The 27,847-nt window shown below is 39.2% G+C and overlaps 1 protein-coding gene across 4 annotated transcripts in view; it reads right to left on the bottom strand.

The window, feature by feature from the left end:
- Positions 1-2,805: 2,805 nt before the first annotated feature.
- The window catches only part of EVC2 (EvC ciliary complex subunit 2), an 80,839-nt gene continuing 55,797 nt past the window's right edge, over positions 2,806-27,847 (bottom strand). For all 4 annotated transcript variants that reach the window (XM_061992562.1, XM_061992561.1, XM_061992560.1 and 1 more), the window contains 8 exons: positions 26,769-26,969; positions 25,364-25,477; positions 18,782-19,009; positions 15,616-15,824; positions 14,296-14,383; positions 6,410-6,603; positions 5,122-5,223; positions 2,806-4,644 (listed from right to left, as the gene is read on the bottom strand). In XM_061992562.1, coding sequence (XP_061848546.1) covers positions 4,371-4,644; positions 5,122-5,223; positions 6,410-6,603; positions 14,296-14,383; positions 15,616-15,824; positions 18,782-19,009; positions 25,364-25,477; positions 26,769-26,969 — 1,410 coding nt within the window. In that variant the 3' untranslated portion in view covers positions 2,806-4,370. The remainder of the gene's footprint in view (positions 4,645-5,121; positions 5,224-6,409; positions 6,604-14,295; positions 14,384-15,615; positions 15,825-18,781; positions 19,010-25,363; positions 25,478-26,768; positions 26,970-27,847) is intronic.

The raw sequence follows: 27,847 nt of genomic DNA on the forward strand, positions 1-27,847 counted from the left end.
ACAATTTTAAACAGTCCAGTGAGCACCCCATTAAAAGCAGTAAGTATCTTAAAATAATTTTGTGTCTTTGAATGGCACTACCATTTTGTCCCCTACCAATGTATACATCTGCTTTGACAAACACTATGTGGTCCTTGGTCCTTCATGAGGGATCACACTAAAGCTATGCTAATGCTAACACTGAGAAGCCTATGCATAATAAACCCTCTGAAAATCGAGTCATGTTGTGCACAGGCAGTGCTATGGGCACATGGGATGTGCTGTGCAGTGGGTGCAGACTGCAAACTAACTAGTGGGGTTCCACAGGGGTCAGTTCTGGGGCCAGTCTTGAGAGTTGGGCAGAGAGGAATCTCATGAGGCTCAACAAGGACAAGTGCAGAGTCCTGCATCTGGGAAGGAACAACCCCACGCACCAGTACAGGCTGGGGGTCAAACTGCTGAAGAGCAGCTCTGCAGAGAGACACCTGGGAGTGCTGGTTGATAATAAGCTAAATATGAGCCAGCAATGTGCCCTCATGGCCAAGAAGGCCAATAGCATCCTGGGATGCATTAAGAAGAGTGGCCAGCAGGTTGAGGGAGGTTCTGCTCCGTGCTGGTGATACCTCATCTGGAGTCCTGTGTCCAGTTTTGGGCTCCTCAGCTCAAGAGGGACAGGGAATTTCTGAAGAGAGTCCAGTAAGGGGGCCACCAAGATGACTGACGCATCTTATGAGCAATGGCTGTGGGACATTGGGACTGTTTATCCTCGAGAAGACTGAGGGGAGATCTTATCAACACTTATAAACACCTAAAGGAGAGTCGGTGTCAAGAGCATGTGGTCAGTCTTTTTTCTGTAGTGCCCACTAACAGGACAAGGAGTAACTGGCACAAGCTAGAACACAGTAAATTCCCCTAGAACACGGGTAGAAAGAAACTCATTTCCTGTGAGGGAGCCCTGATAACAGGCTGCCCAGGGTGTGGAGGCTCCTCTGGAGATTCTCAAACCCACCTGGACATGCTCCTGTGGGATCTGATTGAGGTGAACTTGCTTTAGCAAGGGTTGGACTGGACAATCTCTAGAGGACACTTCCAACTCCTACCATTCTATGAATGTGTGATTCTGTGACATTACTGAAGTGCACATTGAAGAAATGATAAGAAAAAGTTTATCAGTCCAGTAAAAAGAATAATTTCTTCAATAAATTTTACCACTGCCAGTAAGTCAGTTTTCACTATATGGATTAAATACCACTGCCCAAGGACAGTTACTTTTACCTGTTCTTTGAATGGTTTGCCTTAATGGTCAGTGGCTTCAGGTTGAAGTGAGACAACAGCCACAATGGAGATGGAATGCATCTTCAACAGTCTGGGACAAGATTAAAAGTAATATAACATAGGGGAAAATTACTGATTGCAGGATTAATTAGAATGTCCTTAATTTCTCCAGTATTTTCAGTCTCAGTAAAATGCATTATATAGCCATGTAGCAACCAACAGGAAGAGTTACTAAACCAGTGAGGCATTTCTTTGAAGTCCCAGTTCTACAATGACAGGGTATTAACACCCTCACCAGATAATTTTATCCTTTTAGTTAGGCTATACCTGTTTAAAATAGGAGGTTCAGCCAGACTGTAAGGTGATGATGTTAAAATTGGAGAATGAAGAATAATTTGCTCTGTGTGGATGATGTTCAAAATCCTGAAGAATTTGGCTTTATAATACTTACTTTATTGATGACTATGAAGCCAAATGGGCTTTTGCAACCTGACCTAGGTGAACCTGCTTCTACAGGGGGGTTGGACTAGATGATCTCTAGAGGTCTCTTCCAACCCCTACCATTCTATGATTCTATGAAATGGGCTTAAGTCAAAGCCTACGTTCCTTGGAAGACTTCACCTGCGAAACAATGATGCCAATCCCTACGGTACATACTCATGTTGTACACACAGTTGGCTCTCCTGTGTCCTCTGAATGTAAGTCAACTCTTCATTGAAGTGAGTCATTACCTATGTAATACTTCTTTCATAAGGCACAGAGATGGTAAGATTTGGACATCTCTTTGAATATCTATTACATGATATGAAACTGATTCAGAGCAGGGCATGACTTTCCCTGCTAGAACAGTTAGAATCACTGAGCTGCTTCAAATTTGTGATAAGGTGTGGGAGAGTTACAAATCAGCTTTCTATTATTAGACATACAGATTATCTGTTAAGGATAATAAATTGATATTGCAATCCTTATTGAGACATTGCACTGTATTACTGTAACTGATTAAAGCTACTGGCCCCATTGTCTTATCTGTGATCAGTACTGTCATTTCACCTTTATATTTTAACAGTCTAGAGTCTGAGCTTGTGAAGAAACATTGAAAGAGACTCACATTCAAGACAGCGTACTTCACCTTTCAAGCTCTCCTTGCAGCCCTGAGCACAGCTCGGGGTTTTACCTTGCACAAGGCCAAACTGCTTTCCAAAACACCTAAGCTCTGATCCACCTCTGAGGAGTGCAGACCCTACCTCTAACCACCCAACACCCTGGGGACAACATCTCAGACTCATTAAGACCCAGAGACTCTGGATTCCCAGAGCCCTGACAGACTCCCCTTTCTGTGGAAAGACTGAAGAACACAATCAAAAAAATGATTATGAGGTAAATTACTGCATACATTTTCTAATGCTAATAGGGATATGAAACAGTAATTGTTGTTTACTGTGGGATGAATATTTAAACTTGTCAAGAGAAGTGGAGGGAATAGATGCCAACTGCCCAAACACACACACAGAATAACCTTTTAATTTTTAAAATTAAATTGGCTGCCTATTGGTACAAAGACACAGCAACTCCATACACAAAAAACTGCAAAATACATGGTCACAGTACTCTCAGAGAATAGCAAACAGTTCAAAACCCCTCAAAACAGGCTTGAATATCATGAAATATATGATAAAAATGCATGAATATCATGAAATATGTGATACAAATGCATGTATTTATTTTAATTAGCCTTTTTCTGTTTTTAGGGTTCATATTTACAGAGTGCATTCTGTCAACTAGAAAAGTTTAAAAATTAACTCTTTTAAAAATGTAAAGTGATATTCCCATCAATTTAGAGAAATCCAGCACCAAGAACTTCAAAAATACACACCTAAAACTGTGACAGTTGGCAACATTGCAATCAAAAAGCTTTTGAAGGTATTATGTGTCCATTTATGTTTTCTTCTTTTCTACTGAGCAAGTGTGACAGTAGTGGCTCACTAAGATATCTTTCCAGTTCCTCATCTTCCTTATGAGGAAAGACTGTGGTAACTGGGGCTGTTTAGTCTGGAGAAGAGGAGATTGACGGTGGATCTCACTAACATTTACAAATATCTAAACGGTGGGTGTCAGGAGGTTGGGACATCCCTTTTTTCTATAGTAGCTACCAACAAGACAAGGGGTAATGGGATGAAACTGGAACACAAAAAGTTCCATTTAAATATAAGAAAAAACTATTTGACTGTTCAGGTGAGGGAGCCCTGGCACAGGCTGCCCAGGGAGGGTGTGGAGTCTCCTTCTCTGGAGGTTTTCAAAACCCACCTGGATGTGTTCCTGTGTGACCTGATCTAGGTGGAACTGTTGTAGCAGGGATGCTCTCTAAATGTCCTTTCCAACTTCTACCATTCTGTGATTCTATGAAGACAAAGACTGCAACAGTTTGCAAGTATTTAACATATTTGTGAACTGTAGCCACAGTCATAGTTCAACCGAAGTTAAATTTAGAAAAAATGGAGAAAAGCTGAAGTCACTCCAGAATATTAGGCTAAGGACATACATTTACACTGCAAGATCTGGAACTACCAGCTATCACTGTAGAACACAGACTACAGAAGTAACATTCAAAGCCTATTAAGAACACAACATTAAATAGTACATTAGCTAGAATAACAGAAAATCAGAGAACTGAGGACTTGTGGGTCATCCACTTCATCTCTTCATTTCATCTGCTATACCACAGTTTATTACAAGGATATATAAATACAAGAGTAGTAAATCAGTATTTACTTTATAGAATAAATAATCTTTCTATATAAATTATGAAAAAATAGCTACAGGAAAATCAGTGCAAAAGTAATCAAAATGTACTGAAAGAACAGCGAGTCCTGTCTGCCAGAATATGCATCATAAAATACCCATAATTCAACTTCTGCCTCACAGGCTGACAGGCACAACAAAATGCACAATGCACGTGGCCAACTGCACCCTTCTAAAATTGCAGCTATTTAAAACCTCAGACGAAAGAGAGGAAAGTAACACGTGTGTTGTTTAAACTGTGTGCTTCATGCTATCATTTTACTGATACTTTAAATAACTTCCTCTTCCCCAACTGATCCTTGGAATGGAAGTTGCCCTCACAAGTCCATATTTGCACGAGCAGCCTTTTTGGAATTAAGAAAGTTCTTTTTCTTCTTCCTTGGAGAATTATGCCATGGATGTGCTGGGACACTCAGCTCACGGAACAAAAATACCTTCTCCCCAGTGTCTAACAGCTCTATGGCTTCAGCAGCTGCAGTGCTCAAAGGGTCAGGTGGATCAGACCGTTCCATAGGAAGACATGTAGGCAAACATTCAAGATGCATGAATGATGCTTTTTCCAAGAATGCAAGTTGCTTCTTCTTTATCACGCTGGATTAATGAAAAAAATGAAATTGAAAATTGAAAAATTTGAGAAAAAAAGCAAATAACTTCCAATTTCACATCCTGACATTGAAGTGGTGGCTTTGGAAGCTAAAGAAAATCAATTCAACAGACAGAACTGTAATTTCCATTCCAATCCCAAATAATTTATGTATCATTCTATGAGATATAAAATTGCCTAAGGAAAAGTAACCTTCTAATAAATAACTGTAGGGAAGATGGGCAGCATATACGAAAAATGTGTCAATTTTGTGGCTATCTACATGAAAATCTTTTTAGGCATCTACTACTACTGCTTAACATGAGCAAATATGTTGTAGGAAACACAAGAGCCAAACAGCAGAACAGTGTGAGAAAATGCATATTTCCAAACTAATTTTCTGATTTCTAACAGATATAAGAAGATCTTTTGGAGATAAAATGAAAGATAAAACACCCATATGTTTCTTCCCATTTTCTCCTCACCTGTCTTTTCTCTTGTTTAGAGAAGGAATATCTTCCAAACTTCCACTTATCAGATCTTGCCTTACTTTGTTCTCCACTGCTTGCCACAACTCTTGGTTCTTCCTGAAGGAGCGGGAAAAAAAGAAAAAACAGTCTCAGCAATAAATCCTCAAATATACACTTTCCTCCCCTTTCTGACTTTAGCCACCCAACCCTTGACAGTAATACTGTGAATGGAGTTAACAATAATGTTTACAAATACATGAAGGGTGGGTGCCAGGAGAACGAAGCCAGGCTCTTCTCAGTGATGTCCAATGATAGGACAAGGAGCAACAGACACAAGCTGAAACATAAGAGGTTTCAAAGAAAAGTAAGGAAAAACTTAACTGTGAGGGTGAGGGAGCACTGGAACAGGCTGCCCAGATGGGTTGTGGAGCCTCCTTCTCTGGAGACATTAAAAACCCACCAGGGACGAGTTCCTGTGTGATCTACTCTAGGTGGTCCTGCTCTGGCAGGGGGGATGGACAAGATGACCTTTTGAGGTCCCTTCCAACCCTTAAGATTCTGTGATTTTTGTTGCCCTGCCACAAAACACTTAAATCAGCTAAGATCACATCTCAAGGCATGGTCATTGACATGTTCCTTAACTTGTATCTAACAACTAGAGGGCCCAGTGCCACAACATCTGCTTTTCTCCCCTTCCCATGTCATGGCAGGGAGCTGGGACAACACTTCTTAGCTGCATGGCTATTCAGCAGGTGTTACTGAGGACAAACTGAAATGACCAAGGCTCTGGGAAACTACCTGTCTCTATGAGTAAAGGAATAAACAGTGGCTACTTGGGACCTTAGTAATGAACTACAAAGGGAAAGGCAGCTGCAAACTTCTATTATCAGAATGGACGACTTCCTTTATACCTTTAGTAACTACAGACACCTGTGTTTCTTCATAAACTACAGAAAAACATCTGGTGTGCTATCAATATTATAAACACCAAAAGCTGGATGGTAATAAACTCCACTTAAAATCAACAGGAAGAAAATGACACAGCAAGATTTATAAATGTATAAAATAACTGTTTTAATTCATACTTCAAAATGTATTCACCATCAAATTATTATAGCTAAAATATTTCACAAAATAAAGTAGTAGTTTTAAAGTCTTTCTACCCACAACAATATTTCAAAAAGGAAACTTAGGAACCTGTGATTTTTTTTTTCTATTTTTGTCAATCTGCTTGTCCAGCAAATACATTTACATACAAAGCAATAACCTCTTGCAATGGTCTCCCAAAATGTATCACACTTACCTTTTCTTACAGCTGCCAGACTCGTCTGCATTACTGTCACTTTCAGCAATGTCACCTGAATATTTACTGATGGAATCCAGGACAGAAAGAACCTCACTTTGTGAGCTGGAGGGCAGCAACATGTTCAGGATCCTGTGCAATGTCCCCATTGGTACCCTCGTCAATGTGGCCAAATAACCTGCCAGTCGAAGCTCCTGGAGCATTAAGGAACAGAATACAGATAAATTTAGCATGGAAAATAAAAATGTGTAAGTGAATTTCAATTACTATCATTAATTATTCATCACAGAAAAAAACCCACATTACTGAAAAAGCACATGATGACAGCTTTGGTGTCAAGTGGTCAGAGCCCCAAGCTCACACTGGCTGATATACATTACAGGTGGTCCATACATATTAGGGTTATCCATTTCATTCTGGATATAGGCAATACAAATATTAAACAACCAGTTGATATTAGCATACCTGCTTAGGGGATGTACTCAATGCCCTTGGTCTGAGAAAAAAAATCACAAAGCAATCATATTCTAGCACATAAGGTTTAGTTAACCTATGGATTGTACTACCATAAAGAAATTCTTTCAAGGCAGTGAGGAAGCAATATGGTATTCCTTGGTCTGTAATATCAGGGGGAAAAAACAGCCTCCAAAACCCAATGACAGCATTTATATGTAATCATGTCTGAGCACTCTGTTTTTCATCCTTTCTTAACACCAGATTCTGTAATAAGCTCAGAGAACTTGTTGCAACAATTGCTAAGAAGTGAAGGAAACATCTGGTTTTATTTTGGTGTTGTGGGTTTTTATTTTAAAAATGTCCTCTCTTTTTTTTTGGTCCAAAGATCAGTAGTTAAGTATATTCACAGAGTGTTTGAACAGACTGACTCAATGTTTAGTTGTTCCCTCATCAGTCAGTCCCATTTCCCACACTGCTCCAAACCCCAAAACCCTGTTGTTATCTTCTGCTCTGCTCTTAAAACTACTGTGTCCCCAGGACTGGTTCTGCAGATTTCTCACGTGTTGAATATGAAAAGTCAATAATACACTGAGAATTATATGTAAAGAAAATAATATTAAAGCAAGTTAAATGCCTCAAAGATTGTTTTAGTCTATTCCAACCACACATGTAACTTGGGTAGCTGAAGTTAGGTAAAATGTGCCAACTTTTTGAGTCGACTCATGACAGCTTAATCACCTCTGCTCTGTAGACCCTTCTATAAACATCAATGGGGGAGGAAACTGCAAAGCCCACATCCCACAAAAACCCCACAAGGTTCCACCATGCAGGAAGACAGACAGTACCTTTGCCCAAAATGAATTCAAAATGTCACAGCAAGTGTCTGAATTCTGCCTCTGAATGGCAGCACAGCTTTCTGAGGAATCAGCCAGTCCTCCCAGTTTGGTGTCATCAGCCAACTTGCTGAGAGTACCCTCTGTCCCCTCATCCAGGTTGTTGATGAAGACGTTGAACAAGAGTGGCCCCAGAAACCATCCCTGTGGAACTCCACTGGCCACAGGCCTCCAACTTGATTCTGTGCCATTGATCACCACCCTCTGGGCTCTGTCATTCAGCCAGCTCTCGATCCACCTCACTGTCCACTCATCCAAGCCACACTGCCTGAGCTTTCTGATGAGGATGTTGTGGGGACAGTGTCAAAAGCCTTGCTGAAGTCAAGGCAGATCACATCTGCTGCTCTCCTCTCACCTAGCCAGCCAGTTACGCCCTCATAGAAGGCTATCAGGTTGGTCAAACGGGATTTCCCCTTGGTGAAGCCATGCTGACTCCCCCTGATAACCATCTTTTCCTTCATATGTTCAGTGATAACATTCAGGACGAGTTGTTCCATCACCTTTCCAGGGACTGAGGTGAGGCTGACCGGCCTGTAGTCTCCTCGGTCATCCTTCTTGTCCTTTTTTAAGACTGGAGTGACTCTGGCCTTTCTCCAGTCCTCAGGCACCTCACCTGTCCTCCATGATTGTTCAAAAATGATGGAGAGCAGCTTAACAACAACATCAGCCAGCTCCCTCAGCACTCTTAAGATGCATCCCATCAGGACCCATTGACTTACGAGTCTTAAGCTTGGCCAACAAGCTTCCACTCAGGGCAAGTCCTCTGCTGTCCTGGCCATCCTGTTATCCTTGCCAGAACCAGGCTTCCTGAGCATCAGCCTTGGCTGTAAAGACTGAAGCAAAGAAGGCATTCAGTACTTCAGCCTTCTCTGCATCCTCAGTCACTGGGGTACCGTCTGTGTTCAGTAGCGGGTCCACATTCCCCCTCACCATCCTTCTGCCGCTGATGTACTTGAAAAATCCCTTCTTATTTTCCTTAAGTTTCCTGACTAGGTTTAATTCTAGAAGGGCTCTAGCCTTCCTAGCTGCACCCCTGCATGCCCTGGCCATGTTCCTATACTCTTCCCAAGAAAGTAGCCCCTGTTTCCACCTCTCATAGATGGCTGCTTTCTGCGTGAGTTGTCCCAGCAGATCCTTGCTCATCCATGGAGGCCTCTCACCTCCTTTTCCTGCTCTCCTAAATGTGGGTACACACTGATCCTGAGCTTGGAAGAAGTGGTGCTTGAAGACTGACCAGCTCTCTTGGGCACTTCTACCATCCCCTAACCAGGCAGAGAACTCCTCTCCAGTAGGCAGAAAAACTAACCACTTCCAAAGTTTCCTGGGCTCTGCAGCATTGTTACAGGTTTTCCATGGAAACCACTGAGATATTAGAATGAACAAGAAAAAATTCTAAGATTAATGAATTCACACAGTATTTAAAGAACCTGTAACAGGCACCAAAGTCAGATAAAGGAGGTGCCCATTCAGGCTACCTAGAGCAATAAATTATTTAATTCTTCTCTGAAGAGGAATGCAAATAAGAACTTTAATATGAATACAGACACCTAAGTTTAATTCCTATAGTTGTATTACAGACTGTGTTGTACTTTTGGTCTTTAAAACTGTTCAAGAAACTTAAAAAACAACATTAAGTGAGAATAAAAATGACAGATCTCTGTGGCCTGTTCTGTCCCTTCTAGCTAAATGCTCTTAGGAACTTTAACTCATTAATTTATATGTGGATGATTGAAATATGACTTCAGTACTGATTTCCTTGTAATAGTTTCCTCTTGAAAATGTTCTCTTACCTTTGTGTGTCAATTATGACTTGGACTTAATGCTTTGCTAACACAACAGAATTCACAACTAATTAATTCTGCAAGGTGCCATGATGCTGTCAACAGTACCAGAAGCGGCACAGCTGCCCACCAGCCAGGTGCATCGAACACGTGTACAGCAAAGGGAGTGCTGAGGTGTGAACAGACACCACCAGTGAGCAGGACTTGCAGATGCTCACAGCTACTCAGAGCAACCTGCAGAAGCAGAGAAGTGAAACGTGCATGCAAACACAGGAATGGTCACGCTAGTCAGACTAAAAGCCCACCAGCAGGGGATGAACTGGATTATTCATATTATATGGTAAGGTACCACCAAAAGTAGAATTTTTTTTTTTTCCATAACATCTAATGGATACAATTGCTACTTGCACGACCAAACACCTCATTTGTGTTCTCTGAATTTGGTCAAAATAAAATACAAATGAACGGTAGTTTACGAACAGCAGAATTACTTTTAATTATTTGGACTGAGTAAGGTGTATTTAAAGAACTAATGGAAGAACCAATGAACTTGATCCTTGCTGTTTCAGGCTTACAGTGCTGTTTCCACATGAAAGTCTGCCTGCATCATCTGTTGTCTCTAAAATGCAACTATTGCACCTAGGGCTATCCCTATGAGCTTATTTAAAAGTAACTTCTCAGTCTGAGGCTTATGATCTTGAACTCACTATCATTCAAACAAATCTCTTATTGACCTAGATCTGCCTCCAATAAGGATATACAAGGACGAATTTCTTCACTGTGCAGGTGAGGGAGCATTGGAACAGCCTGCTCAGATGTGTTGTGGAGTCTCCTCTGAAGACATTCAAAACCCACCTGGATGAGTTCCTGTGTGACCTACTCTAGGTGGTCCTGCTCTGGCAGGGGGGTTGGACTAGATGACCTTTCAAGGTCCCTTCCAGTCCTTGAGATTCTGTGTGTCAGCCGGAATGCAAAATGTAGGAAAGTAAAATTTACCTGTTTTTTCTAGGGAGGGCTGCATCTGCAGTTCTGAAAAGTAGTCTAAAGGGGAAAATCCTCTTAAAAGAATGAATAAGATACATAAGTACAATAGCTTCATTTTCCTAACACTGGCCAATATAATATTTGAAAAATTGTTAAGAAAATGGGGGGGTGGGGAAGATTTAAAAATCAAATCCCATAACAGCTCACAGGAAAAACACATCCAAAAGTAGGAACATATAACTCTGTGAGCCTTAATAAATTAATAAACTCCAATTCTTCTAAGCATACACTTTACATTTGAATCAAGAGTAGTCAGGTTTGGAATTACAGTTGGGAGTTATTATACTATTACACTTGCTGAGAACAGAATTTTTTTGTGTATCTATCTGCAGGGTAAATGTGTATAGGTTTTATGGAATTTCAATAAAGTATATGTCAGAGTATCTCTGGGCTACACTATATATGAATAAATATAAATACAAAAACCCCAACAGTGTATATTATGCATATTTACACAAATTAATTATTTCTTCAGGGAATCTTATGAACAAAACATAAAGCACAGTTCTCCAAGTACATAATGTTTTCAAGCGCAGTGAGGGGACAGGCATACTCTTAAATTTCTGTCTTCAAGATGTCATAAATCTGCTATTATCAAGGGTCATTGTTTACCTGCTAGGGTGCTAAAGAGGACTGGATGCTGTAAAAATTATGATATACTCTGTTTGCATACAACAGTAATCTCTCAACTTGCACAATACATGCCATGCTGTTCACACTTCCACAATATATCTGTGCAAAACACACCTAATGACCATCACAAGAAGACAAACTGACTGCAACTTGAGCAACTTCTACTTATGCTGTGGAAAAGCAATATCCATCTTCCCTACAGCCAAGTGGTATCATCTCTGGAAATGCAGGACAAGGAGCAGCAGCATTATTGAACTTTCTAGTATGGAAATAAGGTACAACAACATGCAAAACCATCACATTCCTGGTTAGTCCTGCACAGTCTGATGATAAATCTGATTAACTTTTCTGAACGGAAGACAGCACCATCTTTGAACTGAAATAAGAGCCAAGATCTCTTGGGAAAGGGTTCCCCACCAGGTTTGTCTCTCTTCCCTTCCACCAAGTCCTACAGAGTTGCTTCAGCATTCATCTTAACGTGCCATGTATCTTGAAATCGTGACTTCATGAAAGAGGTAGATGGTGAGGCTCTATCAGAGACAACTAAACTCTAGAGCAGCAGAAAAACAAATCACAATATCCTTTGCAAAAGAAGACCTCTTCTGCTGAGCAGCTGGCTGGCTTGATATATCTTCTTCCTATCTTTCCATGCCCAGAGATACAGCCAGCTAACTATAGCAGGAGATAACGTTCATGCTCTCTTTTAACAGTTCCCACTTAAGGATGACTGTTTTTGCCAGCCCATGAAATTGCTCAATAAACACTGTACAAGGTCCCTGCTATTCCTTCAATTAGTCCAAGATTGCAAGGCTATAGCTGACTGAAAAGCACCGAAATTAAACTATGAAAATGGTTTCAGTAGTGCTAAACTGGGGAAGTTGGTCTGTGTTGTTGAAAGCCTCTATACTGTTCGGCATTTCTGGATGCAGCATATTTTGTCAGATAAATAGATAATACAGTCCACCAAATTTTATGACTTAAATCAGAGTAGTACAAAGAAAGATCAGCAAGGCTATAGAATCTTTCAGAGTATTTTCAATTTTTATATCTGTTTTGATGTTTATTTTCCACTGACATTGAATGTAATTTATTCTAAGACTTACCTTATATTTATCATATTGAAAACATACCTGAAGCACTTTATGCTTCAGCAAAGTAATCACAGAAGCCTCAACTCCTTATGTGTACTACAAAAAAACCCCCAACAAAACACCAGAGAAGAAAAAAGGTAATTTTTTCTCCTAACAATTTTTTTTTCTGAAATCTTGATTAGACAAACTGCAACTGCTAGTGGGCAAATAAAACCTCAAATCTAATATCACCTCTGAAGAGTTATAGCTTTCACCGCCCAATTTCACCATTCCGCAACTGAAAGAACAACTTAAAATAGTGGGTGACTCCCTCATCAGCATTATGTAAGTTATTTTAAAGAAGAATAAATGAATAGATACTAAGGTTAAGTTTAAGGCTCACCATTGTGTCAATATTTATGTCACACACATCCTACAAAGCCCTGCATCAGAAGTGTTTAGTAGTGTCAGGAGGGTGCTATTTCTGAGAAGTCCCAGTAAAATGTTAGGAGCCCTATGTTCAGGCAGGCCATGGGGACAGAAAACACAGTAAGAAGGATCTGAAGGCTGGAACTGAACTCAGCAACTCCTGACAGCCATATTGACTTAAAATACACCAGCCTGTCAAGGCCAACATGAGGACAAGATGGTTTGAAAAAAAAGTGGTTGCAACAGGAAATGAAACCTCCAGGAAAATACAACAAACAAACAAAACAAAATCACACAGAGGAAAATAATACTATCTTAAAACCCTCAAATTAAGGGAACACATATCTTGGACTTAAAAGTAGAAGGCTGGTAATCACACACTCAGCAAACATCTTCAAAATGCCACACTGCAAGACATGTCAGAATGGGGTTTTGGTATTTATACTATTATGCCCAGAGGATGGGATGCTCTTGGAAAGTCTAAGACAAGGTTTGAATTCCCAATCTGCTTAATTTAATTCATATCACAACATGGGATCTTCCATTCCTGGTAAGGCTCAGTCATCAGGCTGTCAGATATCAGAGGCAACTCTCTTCCAGCAAGGCTCATGGAAGAACTCGGCTCTGAATAGAGCACAAGTGTCACCATGAGAGTCAGAGTGAGGTCATTATCATGCTCCTGTGAGCTTTCAGAGGTTGTGATGCCAATTCCATATCCAAAGCAGAGTAGGGATCTGAAAACATGTGCTACCTTCCAGGTATTACATACAAGAGTATCACTCCAGTTCTTCATCAGAGCAGCTGATCTCAAATAGACATCTAACTAAGGAGAGGAGAGAGTTCAGAAAACTAAGCAAAAATAAGCTGAGAGGCCTATGTGGTCTCTCCCTGGCTTGCTGGCCTCTGAAGCTCCCAATTTACAATACAGGTGACTGCAACCACTCTTGTCTCTGACAGGCAAGATAATTGGATGTGAAAAGCTGCAACACTGAGTCTCTCTTCTGATGCTAGCTACGTATCTCAGCCAAGGCCCACAAATAACATTTGGGGACAACAGTCATTCATTTTTAGTGCATTTTTGTGGCACCAAGAGACAGTCAATAGATAGCAAATTACCTGAAGAGGTGACGCTCTTTTTGAAAACAATATGAGCAATGACACTAGAAAATTAATTAGCAGACCTTCTACCACTTAGTTTTGCAAAACAATCAATGCAAATCCTTTCCAACACTGACTAAAGCCTAAACAAAGTCCTCGTCTCACTACATGAAAATCAGACTGTAAATCTGTAAACCAGAAACTCAGGCAATTTCATTCTCTCCACACAATGAAAAGCCACAGGACAAACCCCAGAAAGGATCTGTACGTGAACAAAAAAAAGTATAACTCAGTAAAATGCAAAAGGCTAAAAGTAGGTCAGAATAAACTTAATGATAACATAGGCTACAAACACCAGGACTGGTAGTGACAGCAGAACTGGGTCCAAATACATCTGTAATGTTCCCAAAAAAGCCAGAAAAGCTGATTTCTGGATACAGATAAAATTTAGGCATGGAAGCTTTGTTCAATTTCACGCTTACCTGACTATAAAGTGCCAAAAATGCATCCATTTCTATATTTTCCAGGAGATCTTCAAGCACTGCACAATTCCATTGCTCATCTCTCAAGCTGAAGTGAGACAGAATTAACATTGAAATCTTCCCAGGTGCAATCACTTTATTATAGGAAATAGCATCTGAAAGTCATCCATTCAGGAAGCATAACTTTCTTTCAGCCACGTTGGGTGAGCAGCGTACCTTCTAAAAAATGTCAGCTTGTCCTGCTTTCTCCCCTGAACCACCATGCAAACGTCAGAGCAAAATCTAAAGCTATACTCTTGCATACAATTCAAATCTGCAATTGTTCCAAAGCCACATGATTCCACCCATCTCCACACTCTTTGAATTTAATTACCAGACTTTATCTCAAGTTCTGGATATTTTTGTTCCTGAAGTGTAACAGTAAACAATTAACTGCTCCACTACTGGTGATTTTTCAGGTTCTGGACCAAATCACGAAGTCGTTCTTATGTCATTAGGTAAAAGTACAAAACTTGTTTCTTCCATTATGTTTTCACATAATAATAGACTAGTTGCAGTTTCTTTGACAGCTTCACCGATATACCTCTACAGTAGTATCCACAAGCTAGCAGTCTATCTGCTCTTCCAGTGACTCTTTACTTCTGCAACAGGAGAGTCATTAATCTACATCAAGCAGAGCTCTAGTCCTTCAGAATTAAACCAGTGTTGAGTGCAGTAACTCCACTCAAAATTTATCAATGACACTTTTAATATATGGTTTCACAGAAAGTCCTCTGTAATGGCAAGCATCCTCTTACATGAACCTTGAAATGTGGTAGGCTTTTAATACTGTGCAATGGACATGGAAATGTAATTTCCGTGTCTTGTAACTCTAATGAACATTACAGAATACTCAGTGATTTTGAAAATTAGCACTTGTTTTTGCTAGGTGATCTTCATGACAAGGCCTGGCTCCTGACAGGTATTTTTTTTTGTCTCTGATATCTTAAAAACTGGCCAGGGAAAAATGAAATTGAGCCTGTCTCTCAAGAAGAGTTTATATATCCCATCAAAAATGACTGTGTGACAGGGAATTCAGTCTACAGTTTGACAATGGAGATGGGCATTCAATTTAAATTCTCTCAGCTACTTCCTCTGATCCCAGCAGATCAGCTTTAATCAAAGTTATGCTTTGGACCACATCACAAAAACGGACAAAACTTCAAACACAGATGTACAGTCCCTCCCCAACACAGAACACTTAGCCTGTTCTTTCTCAGTGTATTTTATGGTCCATAAGGACTGCAGTAAGTTAGTAAAACTTGAGACCAATGCACTTACCTTTGCTGGTGCAGATTTATAAATTGCCTACATTTATTCATGGCCTGTTTTAGCAGAGCTGTCATCTGTCTGTCTACATCCATTTCCAGAGCTTCACTTGGAAGTCCCAATCCATCCAGAGTCCATCTCTGTCTACTCATTAGATGCTGCTGAGCTGACTCCTTCCGCAACACCTCATACTCCAGCTTCCTGTCAAGTTCTTCAATCTCCTAGAGACAGAAAACATGTAACAATAAAAAGTCATAATTCAACTTTGAAGAAGAAATTTTATTTGGAGTGAAGGAAACATGGTATCAGAATTTCTGATATCAGTTTACTCATTTGTCATTCTACCCAGCCACTTGCAGTCATTACACTTTCCAATCATTACACATTGCACGGGTCCAGTAAACATGACTTGCACGCTATGGATATCAGAACCATGCCAAATGATATGAGACAATTTTCATTGGGTTAAAGGCCAATGCTCTCTGAAACCTTCCACTGTAGAGGACATCTAGAAAGTACACTACCAAACAAAAGAAAAGCACCACGAAAATTCATTTATTAGCTGCATAAAGCCACTGACACAACTTGAGACTGACTAGTTATACTGATTCAACTGCAAACATCAAAGAGTTTTGAAGTTAAAAGCCAGTACTTTACATTAAGTGTGATAAAATCAGGGTTAAAATAGAATGCTCTAAAACGCAAAGGTTTAAAATCCAAAGTCTTAAGTGGATTGGATCCCTCATGCTAAAGATTTCTCTTTGGTCAAACTAGATGTCAGAACTAGCCATCTGTTTCCCACTGTCATTATCTAACCTTGAGCTTTGAGTTGCTTAATATCTCTGTGTCCCGCTTCTCAATCTGTGCCTTGGAGAAAATGCTGAACTTTAGTCTATTCTTATACCTCAGTTGTAATCAGACTATGGATATATTGGAGCATGGTGTTTCTAGGTGTCAGCTCCCTGGTCTGCAAGATTTGATGCTGCAGCTTAGATCCACTCTCCTAACAGCAAAACTGAGTATTAACTTGTTATCCTTTAAAGAGGATGAAGTCAAGTCACATATAGCCAGACATATCTGTTTCAGTGACTGGCAAAACTATCCATAAGGTTGTCTGCATTAGAGAATCTTGTGTAATCTGATGTATTTGTTTTAAAATGGCAGGTGTTAAAACCTGACTGCTAGTGGGACAAAGGAGTTGGGCAAAAACACAGCAAGAGACACACGTTTGATCACCAGGAAACAGTCCCTGTAAACCAAGCCTAACAGGCATTTTAAACAATGTCCAAAATACCTTTTTTTTTTTCCCCCAAAACAGGGCTCAACTCAGTTTCTTCACACTGGATAAAGAATCCAGTGTTTGCAACTCTAGATCTCTCTGTTACCTCTCCTTCAACTCTTTTTCTTCATCTGTTCAAGGACAGAGAAGCTAAAAGCAGTATCTTTGCAGAGGTTACTGCACTTACTGCATAAAAGGCAGTAATTCCAGATTAAATTGTTTTTAATACTTCAGCTATATACAAATTCTGCCATTTCCTAAAGATTCAATACAAACTTAAGTGAAACTGGAAGCACATGAACATTCTAAGTGCCATTCTAAGTTAAACTCTGTAGAGATGACAGTATTAAAATTTAACCAAGAGTTTTCACAGCAATAGCTGTCTAATAATGCCCTCTAGCAAAGAGGTTTTGCTCTTAAAAACCCATTTTGTTTGTTCTACTCCAGTGCTTTCCCAAGCCCAGCTTGGATGGTTGCAAATAACAGATGTAAAAAAAATAAAAATCCTTATGAATACTGGGCAGTGAAGTATTAAAAAAGGATTAGAAAACTGGCACCTACTGAGTATGTAATATATACAATGAAGGGAAGAGGATTTTTCAAAGTTTTTACTATTTAAACTGCATGGGTGTGCTTGGAGGGAGATAGTCAGGTAGGAGGCTCATGAGGCTCCTCATGAGGTTCAAAAAGGAAAAGTGAAGAGTCCTGCATCTGGGAAGGAACAACCCCATGCACCAGTACAGGCTGGGGGTCGAACTGCTGAAGAGCAGCTCTGCAGAGAGAGACCTGGGAGTCCTGGCTGGTAATAAACTGAACGTGAGCCAGCAATGTGCCCTTGTGGCCAAGAAGGCCAATGGCATCCTGGGATGCATCAAGAAGAATGTGCCCAGCAGGTCAAGGGAGGTTCTTCTCTACTCTGCCCTGGTGAGGCCTCATCTGGAGTCCTGTGTCCAGTTCTGGGCTCCTCAGCTCGAGGGACAGGGAAATGCTGGAGAGAGTCCAGCGCAGGGCCACCAAGATGATCAGGGGTATGGAACATCTTTCATACGAGGAAAGGCTGCAGGAACTGGGGCTGTTTAGTCTGGAGGAGATTGAAGGGAGATCTTATTAACATTTATAAATATCTAAAGCATGGGTGTCAGGGGGTTGGGACATCCCTTTTTTCTACAGTAGCTAGTAACAGGACAAGGGGTAATGGGATGAAGCTGGAACACAAAAAGTTCCACTTAAACATAAGAAAAAATTATTTCACTGTGAGGGTGAGGGAGCCCTGGCACAGACTGCCCAGAGGGGTTGTGGAGTCTCCTTCCTTGGAGCTCTTCAAGACCTGTCTGGACATGTTCCTACGTGACCTGATCTAGATGAACCTGCTTCTGCAGGGGGGTTGGACTAGATGATCTCTAAAGGTCCCTTCCAATCCCTACCATTCTATGATTCTATGAGGCTACATATATGATCTTTAAAAACTTGATGATTGAAGCATATTGTGTGGTTATGTATTTTACCCCAGGGATACCTCTACAACATGAACAATTTCAGAACATGGAAATTCACATGCTATCCCAGTCATGACTGACAATTACTTCCCAACTGTCTTCCCTGCAATCGTTAAGACTTTAATATTAATTAGTCACCAAATGACCTGTCTTTCTGTCTGTAAATTTCTGGATGCTACTATAAGAAAAAGAATGAATAATACTACAAAGTCTTCCCTGGCTCTAATACCTCCCTTCTCTTTATTTCTTTTACTGAGTGCATTAACGGGCACATATCACAGAAATGAAAGGCCACACCACCAGGAGTTGCAAACCAGCACAGATAAATCCAAGTCAAACAAGCTACTGTGATAGTTGCTGTCTCTGAATAAGAATTACTCCTTTTCACAACTTCATTACTTACAGGACTATGTGCTTCTAGAATCTGAATACATTCCAATTTTGACAGGGTTTTTGATGTGCTCAGTTGTTCAAAGAGCAAAGCTTGTACACTTATAACAGCCGTATACAGCTCCAATATTTTGGATTTTTTAAGTGTCTTTTGAAAGGCTAAAGAAGTGATATACTCTCCAAGTTTATTTTCCAGGTTGCACAGCTGACCCTCCTTCTCAAGCAGCAACTGGTCCTTAACCTGAAAAAGCCAAACATAAAAAGTAACAAGATTAACAGAAAATCTTACATGTATATTCATGATTTTGCTACTCTGTAATTAAAAAGTAGGATTAAGGAACCAATCAATACTGTTATCTTACAATGTAATGAAACGTTTTAAAAAGTGCTTTTAAGATTAAATTCTAAGAAGGTGAGTTTTATTTTAGGATAGTCATAAATGTAATGTAACATACTAACCTAAATTAGAAGGTCTATATATTTTTTAATAAAAGTAAAAACTAAAAATATAAATAAATCTATGCTTACCTATGTGACTGGTTAAATGAGAACATAAAATACAGTCTTCTAACAAAAATCCACAATTTACGGAAAGGTTGTGTTTAGTTTCCAATCAAATTAATATTGCCCAATGAAATTTAACCAACTATCATTTAACAAATAACCAAAAATCATCAGACATAAAACAAAGTGAAATTGAAAATTAGGAGTCCACTGATAATGGATTTCAAACAAGACTAAAACTGCACTGAATGGACGTAAGACAGGATTAAATCAAAATGACTTAACTCACAACTGACTTGCTGCCACACGTTTGACACGACATCCACAGAAATTACACAAGGTTTGAAAGACAAGCCCGCAATGAAACGAGCACTTCATGCTATACCTTTGACAATGAGGGACAGTGATATTGCCACTGTGAACATTTTTCTGCAGGACAATGTGGACAGTAGCCAACTGCAATTACTCTGTAGATGCTTCCATCTGAACTTGCCATTCAAATCTCCTTTTATAGTCAAAAAAAAGGGAAAGCTACGTCTCACTATGTATTGTATCCTAAAAAATGTTTTTCCACCGATATATGTGTGGATGTCTAGGTTAGACTACATGGCTACACTGCACATCTAACATTTGGGTAGCTGAATCCTCAAAAGTCAGTAAATAATTATCAGTTTGGTTTTATTCTCTTTCCCTGTATTATCCACTTGGACCCAGAAGCTAGACAGTAAGAGAGAAAACACAGAGAAAGAAAGCACATGCATCTATGAGAGCTTCAACTCCACTACTTGGCATTGATAACTGCCCCACACAATGAATTTAGAATAAAGCTAAGCACAGAAGCAGTCCATCTGCACACTCATGGATATCAGAGCGCAGGACTTTTCCTCACTCCACCTCTAAATTCTCTTTTGGTCCTGACAAATCTTATCTGACAGGTTTCACAGGATACCAAAAAATGAGGCACCTGAGAGCAGGTACTCACATTTGCATTCTATGGAAAAGTATTTATTCCATCAATTAGAGATACTTACACAGTATCTTAGCATAGAAACATGGAATCATTTTGTTTGGAAACGACCCTTAAGATTATTGAGTCCAAACATAAACCCAGCACTGTCAGTTCCACCACTAAACCACGTCCCTCAGCACCACATCTACACGTCTGTTAAGTATGTTCTGGGATGGCAACCCACCACTCCCCTGGGGCAGCATGGTAGGCACGTTTTGGCATAGCTTTATACATGCAGTCTTATTCTCCCTACAGTTTCCCTAGTCTATAAAATAAGAATAATGAAGATTGATAGTATTTGCCCTGCCAGAGTGAATTACAGCACTGTAAAGGCTAACTGCAGTCTTTAGACATTGACTTCCCATTGGCACAAGATCTGATTCTGCCCCTCGGAATATCTTTGCACAAAGACAGTAAAACTTCATCAGCATTCTATTTATGCTACTCAGAATTCTGTGTTACTGGCTCTATTAATGATTAGCTTTATAGAAGAATTTAAGGGCACTTCTACCAAGTTTTTAGATCATTAAGATCATAAATATGTAACATGATGCCCATGAATTTTCTCTGGAAATATACTGATAAAAGATCTGCTCAGAGTGATTACGTTATCATACAAATTCTATTATCCAGTAGAAAAAGCTAAGTACAAAATGTGATTTGGAACCATACAGGCTTGTGAAAGACTCATTCATGCTCTTATGTTATTCTCCAAAGTTTCTATTACATCATCTGGAATGTCCCTGGATGCAAGAGATGGAAGGTTACCTTCAGGAAATGCTTTCTACTAATGTGAATAAAGCCAATATCACAAGAATAAGAAATCATCCTACAGACACAGAGTAGAGGCAATATTCATTTTCTTGATATCTCTAACAAACCTCCACCTTAAAAGACAGACATCATCGCTCAACAGTACACTTAATTGAAGAAATTGAAGTCGAATAATGTAGGTGCATGACACTAAATAAAGAGTAAACATATGGATTACAAATAAACATATGGAATGTTTGAGTTAGAAGAATTCAACTTAGAGATCATACTAGAAACACAGTAACCAAAATGCTAAAATCTGAGCTGCTCTTTTTCAACACAGGAGGCAGAGATCTCCAGTGAAAAGGAAAAAGTAATGGCCAAAATTGAGAGTTTACAGAAAAAGAGCTGAGTTACTGTCCAGTACTTGTCCAAAAAAAAGTAGATGACATTTACCTTAGGACAGTTTCAGAAATATCCATTGCTAGTTTCTATGTTTCAGCAGGAAGATAAAATGAATAGCAATAGCAGGTTTTTATGTCTATCTTCTATGTTATTTGCAGGCAGAGAAAAAACCTATAAAAGTGAATTTGAGGCCTTTTGCTTTCTGTAGAATGCTTCTTACTGAAAAGCAGTGAACTTTGACATTTCCCATTTAAGTTCAAAGTCCAGCAGCTCACAGACTGCAGTATGCAGTATTCCAGCAGCACTGATCAGAAATTAGAGTAAAAAACTTCCACAGAATATCTTAAAAGTCACAACTTTGCAGATTGCACAAGACAGCCAATCCTATATTAACTTTTTTGTGTGAGTTTGTTTTGGTGTATTTATTTTGTAAAAGAAAGTTTATTTTCAAAAGCCAAAGTGTTATTTGAAGATACACTTATGAGTCAGTGACATGGACTAAGGTCTGGCAGCAAGACCATTCAACACCTCGGTGCCAAGGCAAATATTTAAAACAAAAAGAACAATTAAAAAAAATCTTTCTTCAAAAGCTTGTGTACAGACAAGTTCCTTAAATAAGAGTCAAGTTTTTGTTCTGAAAGGCATGTTGAAATAATTGTTATACTACTGACCAGTGTGACACAAGACAATGTTCTCAAAATCAATTAGACATTTCCAGAGCTGTATTGTCTGACTACTCAATTTTTAAAGCTCTCAGTTGTGAATTGCCATTGACTTGTCCTCACCCCTCTTTTTGGTGGTGGAAGTTGTTGCACTCTTACCCGATTCTCAAAGGAGGAATGGAATGGAAGTGAGTCCTTAACAGCAAAACAGACATGTTAACAATCACCAGAAGAAATAGCTTCTAAACGAAGGCCAGGAATTTGTATCTGACTCAGTCAGACATAAAACACTTCTCTAACAAGAGCTTCTGTCTAGCAAGGTGTTCAGGGACATTCATTGCTACAGCAGACATCTTTTTAAGTGGGAATCCATATTAGAAATGAAATAGGTTGGACAACCGATGCCAAAAGTTACCTTTCAAAACTTTGTCAATGTTGATTTTTGAGTTATATAAAAGCAGGAAAACAATGGATGAGAACAACCAATGTTTCTGTTGTAAGAGACTAAATGATTTATATTATGATTTTCATTACAACAGCACTTATTCAAGGAATATCACAAAAAAAAATCCAAGCAGATCTACTTGACTGTAAGTAAATATGTCAATGTTCAAGATTCTCTACTTGCCCTTGTTGAATTTCATTAGATTTCTCCTGCCCAACTATCCAGCCTGTCCAGGTCTCGTTGAATGGCAGCACAGCCTTCTGGTGTGTTACCCACTCTCCTCAGTTTAGTATCATCAGCAAACTTGTTGACAGTGCCCTCTGTTCCCTCATCAAGGTCATTAATGAACATACTGAACAGTACCAGCCCCAGCACCAACCCCTGGGAGACTCCACTTGACACAGGTCTCCAGCTAGACCCTGTCCCATTGATCACCAATCTCTGCCTTCTTTCCTTCAATCAGTTAACAATCCACCTCACTACCTGATCACCCAGCCCACATCTTCTGAGTTTTGCTGTGAGAATGCTGTGGGAGACAGTGTCAAATGCTTTACTGAAATCAAGATAAACCACATCCATTGCACCAGTACCATCTCTCCACTTGGTTACATCTTCATAAAAGGCTCACAGGTTGGTCAAACGTGACTCCCCTTTGGTAAAGCCATGTTGACTGCTTCTAATGACTGTCTTGTCCTTTATATGCCTGGAGACAGCACCCAGGATAAGTCATTTCACACCTTTCCAGGGGTGGAGGTGAGGCTGACTGGTCTGTGCATGGCAATGATGTTCAGCTTTATCATTCAGCATCTATTCAACATTACACAGAAAATTAACAAAAAATAAATGTGGCATTATTTATCTGGTACTATCTACCATCTGAGTTTCTTTCTGCCTCTTGTCAGCTCTGAAATCACTGCTCTGCAAACAGAAATACATTTGTGAAAATCAGAGCTTGCAAGTAGATCTCGCTTCAGTGTGAAATAGAAGGTGACTTCAGTAGGAGCTGGATCAAATACTGATTACAAAACAACTTATAAACTAGATACCTAAATAAAACTAATACCCCCTGGCCATTCTTGACGCCTTTTATCATATCAAACAGAAGTCAGTACAATGTCAAGCAGTATTTCACAATTTGACATAATATTGTTAAAGAGTGTCAAACTACTTTGGTTATGATGAATCAGCTCCCATAGGTCTGACCATCTGCTGCTAATTCCACCTTAAGAATCCAAACTACACAAAAAGACCCATGAATACTGTAAATGCACCATGATTAGTTCATTACTTGAAAGCACTGACTTCTAAATTCCATATTTAGTTCAGTCTAATTGTTAACTAGTGTGTCTCAGTCCTAAATATTACAAATAAAGTGAATAATCTGAAAATGTACTCGATTAGCTGTAACAAAATCATTTCTCATGTAAGTCTTATTACTGGGTTTTTTAAGCCCACCACGCAAAACAGACTAAAGAAGGTAATTATTTTACTACTGTGTTCCCCCTGAGATTGTTAACTGCTATTCCAAAAAATAACAGCTACTTCCTCACACATAAGAAAGCTCAAAATATCTATGAAACACAAAAGAGGTAGATATACCCCTGCTTTGAACACTTCACAGCAAGGTCAATGACAATCTCAGGTGCTCCAAGACTGGACTTCAAACTTCATGTCATAGCCTCCCTTCTCACTACCTCCTGTCTGAGGAGTTGTTCTCTTTCATGTCTGTTTTACAGTGTTACAAAACACATCCTGCTGTTGTTTTCACAGGCATTAGCTGGAAACCATTTTACAGTCATCCTGCAGTGAGACAGAACCCACAACAGCATGAGAAGCCTGCAGAACAGCAGCAGTGAAAGCAGAAATAGAGCTGAGCTATATTGCTCCATTGTCCTTTTTCCCCTATCTGGTGCAACTTCAGATGAGTACTTTTGAGTTAGATGATAAAAGTGTTCACATTAACGCAAAATTTAGGTGTAAGATTCTTAATGAGGAACAAGGTAACACATTGCAATAGCCAAAAGAAAGAAATTCTAATTCTGTGATCAGCATAAGGTTTATTGCAATACTTCTGTGTTCTAATGATAATATGAGAACTAATGATTTTCCCTAACAATAGTTTAGCTTCCTTATTGGGAAAAGCCCAAAGCGTTTGGCTTTTAATAACTAATGTGCAGCCATACGATTAGAATGACAACAGGTATACCAGATGGTGCATATAAAACTGAAACAATGAGGCTTAGGAAAGCTAATTTTCCTATTTTAAAACAAGATTCTAACAAATATCTAAGGCAATATTCATACCAAGCAAGTATTTAGTGTTTTCTGTGACAGAAGAGCTAAGATCACACTCCCCTGTACTTCCACAGAATCACATAATCACAGAATAGTAGGGGTTGGAAAAGACCTCTAGAGATCATATCCATCTAGGCTGGACAAAGCTCTGAGCAATCTGATGTAGTTGAAGATATCCCTCCTCACTGCAATGGGGTTGGACTAGGTGATCTTTAAGATATCTTCCAACCTAAAGTACCCTATGATTCTATGTTTTGAAAGCCTTAGTAAGAAAACAACAGGATCTAAGGGAGTCTTGCAACCATACACGCATCAAGCCTCAGAACCACTGGAGGAAACACTGCTGAGATGTGGAATCAGTTCTGTAACTAAGGTGCAAAAATTAAAGCCTGACAAAACTAAGCTTGATAAACACAGGCAAGAGCAGAGAGGTGCATGATGCCACTCCATCCAGTACCTTTTTTATCTGGTTCTTATTCACACTGATAGAAAATTGTCATTCTTTAACTACTGAAGACTTACCTTATCCAAATTTTCACCTTTCACTGAGTCTTCATAAATTAAAATTTTGTCTTGTAAAGATTTTTTCAGAATATCTATCTTATTTCTATTCCTGGATCCTGCTTTAGAATGCAGCTGTAAGAAAGGTACAAAATGTTTTATTTCTAAGAGTTATATCAGGATGAGAACATTAAGATTATTATTTGCTATTTCTGGCAGATCCACCAATTAATGAAACACTTGGCAAGGACAACTTTCACCGAGAAAGTATTTCTGAAACTAAGGTGCTGCCTACTGATTCAGAAAATTCTTTTCAGACATTCAAAGTTAGAAATTTTGGTTTTCTTTCAACAGGAATTATATATTCATCCTTTCCCTGAAAACCACTAGCACATAAATTTGATTTTAAGCAAGCTTTAGCAGTGATAATAGGAGAAGATTTTAACTGATATATTGTCTCCGCAGTATGGTTAAAAATGAACACAGAATATTAATTTGAGAACTACATTGTTTTTGAGACACAGTATATGAATCACAAATGAACCATGATAGTATTACGGGGCACCGTTCCATGTAATCAAATTATTCTTGACCTTTATATTTCTTTACAAGAATATCAACTAAGTATAATGTACTCTTGGGGAAATGATAACATCTGTTCAACTATAAAGCTTTGCAAAGTCATTTCCTTTCTTTAGTACTTTAGAAATTATTAAGGGTTTGAACCTGGCTAATTTCTAATATGGTTAATCCAAGTTAGTTTACAGATTTAGAACACATAACTGAACCAAAACAAGGCAAGGGAAAGTCCTCCTTTTATGATGCTATCAGATACAATGCATACAGGAAACAATTTTTTTCCTCTTATTTAAGAACTGAAAGTAACATTACATTCCATTTTACTGAAGGAATTAACACCTGACACCCATTTCCTACATGGACAAGGCAGTGTAGAACATTCCACTAAAAATCCTCCCTAAATCTTCCCTTGATTTAGTGTCAAATTTAGCACTGGTTAGAGGCAGTCAAAAAAACCTCTACTTGGGCTGTAAAGGACCAAACTTGTCCCTGACATCCAGAGTCAAGCTCAGTACCACTGCAGTTTCTGGCATTTCATTTGACAGTCCTCAGAGACAAAGCCCATTTTGGCTACCCATCTGCTTCCTTATACCTGTGCCTTCTCCTTGGGAAAGCTGGAGGACATGAAAGCAGCAGAAACATGCAGGTATACGTGAAGAAACTATTTATTCAACTACTACCCAAGCTACCTTTAAGGTTCCCAGATCCACACAGACAGAAGTGCACAGCACCATTACACCTATGGAGAAGCTACAGACCCATATCTGCAGGCAAAGCCAACCACTTGCAAACACACCCCTGAACCCCTTCCTTGCACATTCCCACACTGATCCCACATTGTTCCCACCTGTTTATTGGTCAGGGCTAGATTTTGATCAACCTTCAGCAGTTCTGTGTCCCTCCATTCTACCTCAAAATCCTGAAGCAAGGTTCTTGCTCTTATCTTGGGCCAAGCCAAGCTGCTGTCCACCTGAGAGAAGCAGCAGTGCAGCTCTTGCCTCATTCTAAGCAATTCCTCTTCTGATAGTGAGAGGGGTAAACTTAGAAGCTGCCTGTTAAAAATCAAAATGATAATGGCAATTTTACAGAAAATGTAAGGGACATGCACACAAATACTTTACATGACAATAATCACCCTTTTTTTTCTTTGTCTTATTCAGGCACCAGTTAATGATTCCACACACAGGACTGAGCTGTTCAGCATGTAAAAAATATCTCTGAGTATACTTAAAATTCTGCATACAGAACTCCCTGGACTGCAAAACTTCATTTTCAAGGGGAAACAGTTTTTGAATATTAAAAAAAAAAAAAAAAAAATAGCACATTTGCTATTCACAGAATCTTTCCATGTCTTCAGACAATACAAAACCTGAACTTAGGGCTGAAATCAAGATAAAAGCTTCCTGTAAAGCCTCCCTGTGCTGGTGTCCAGAACTTAGCAGTTACAGCTACTGAGAGAAGAAAAAAATAAAATAAAAAAAGAATCTCTTTATTATAAACTCATATATGTCATCCTTCCCATCACCAAGTCACAAGGGTTCTAGCTATTCTTTATAAAAAAAAGCTTTTAGCAGTCTGAATAACACGGAATATATTTTAGCAGCAATTTGAATCACTCAAAGTTCCCATTTTGTAGAAAGAAAGTTTTCAACATCGCAGTCTGGGGAACTGATTCTCAGGTCAAGCCGAAATTGACTTAAAAATAAAGCATGCTAAAGCCTGAATTCACCTTCCAGTTGTGACTAATCTTCGGCTACATTCATCCCTTTGTGACTGAAACATTTCCTTTAGGAGTATTTCTTAAAAAATAGTGTAATTTTTTTGTTTGGAAATTTTCTCTATTTCCCATCAAATATCTTTGTATTTAAAGCATGAACAGTTTATCTTTTAAATGTAGTTATCTTTTAAAACTATATTATACTGTAT

This window comes from Colius striatus, chromosome 3, assembly GCF_028858725.1.
Source record: "Colius striatus isolate bColStr4 chromosome 3, bColStr4.1.hap1, whole genome shotgun sequence".
Classification (NCBI taxonomy): domain Eukaryota; kingdom Metazoa; phylum Chordata; class Aves; order Coliiformes; family Coliidae; genus Colius; species Colius striatus.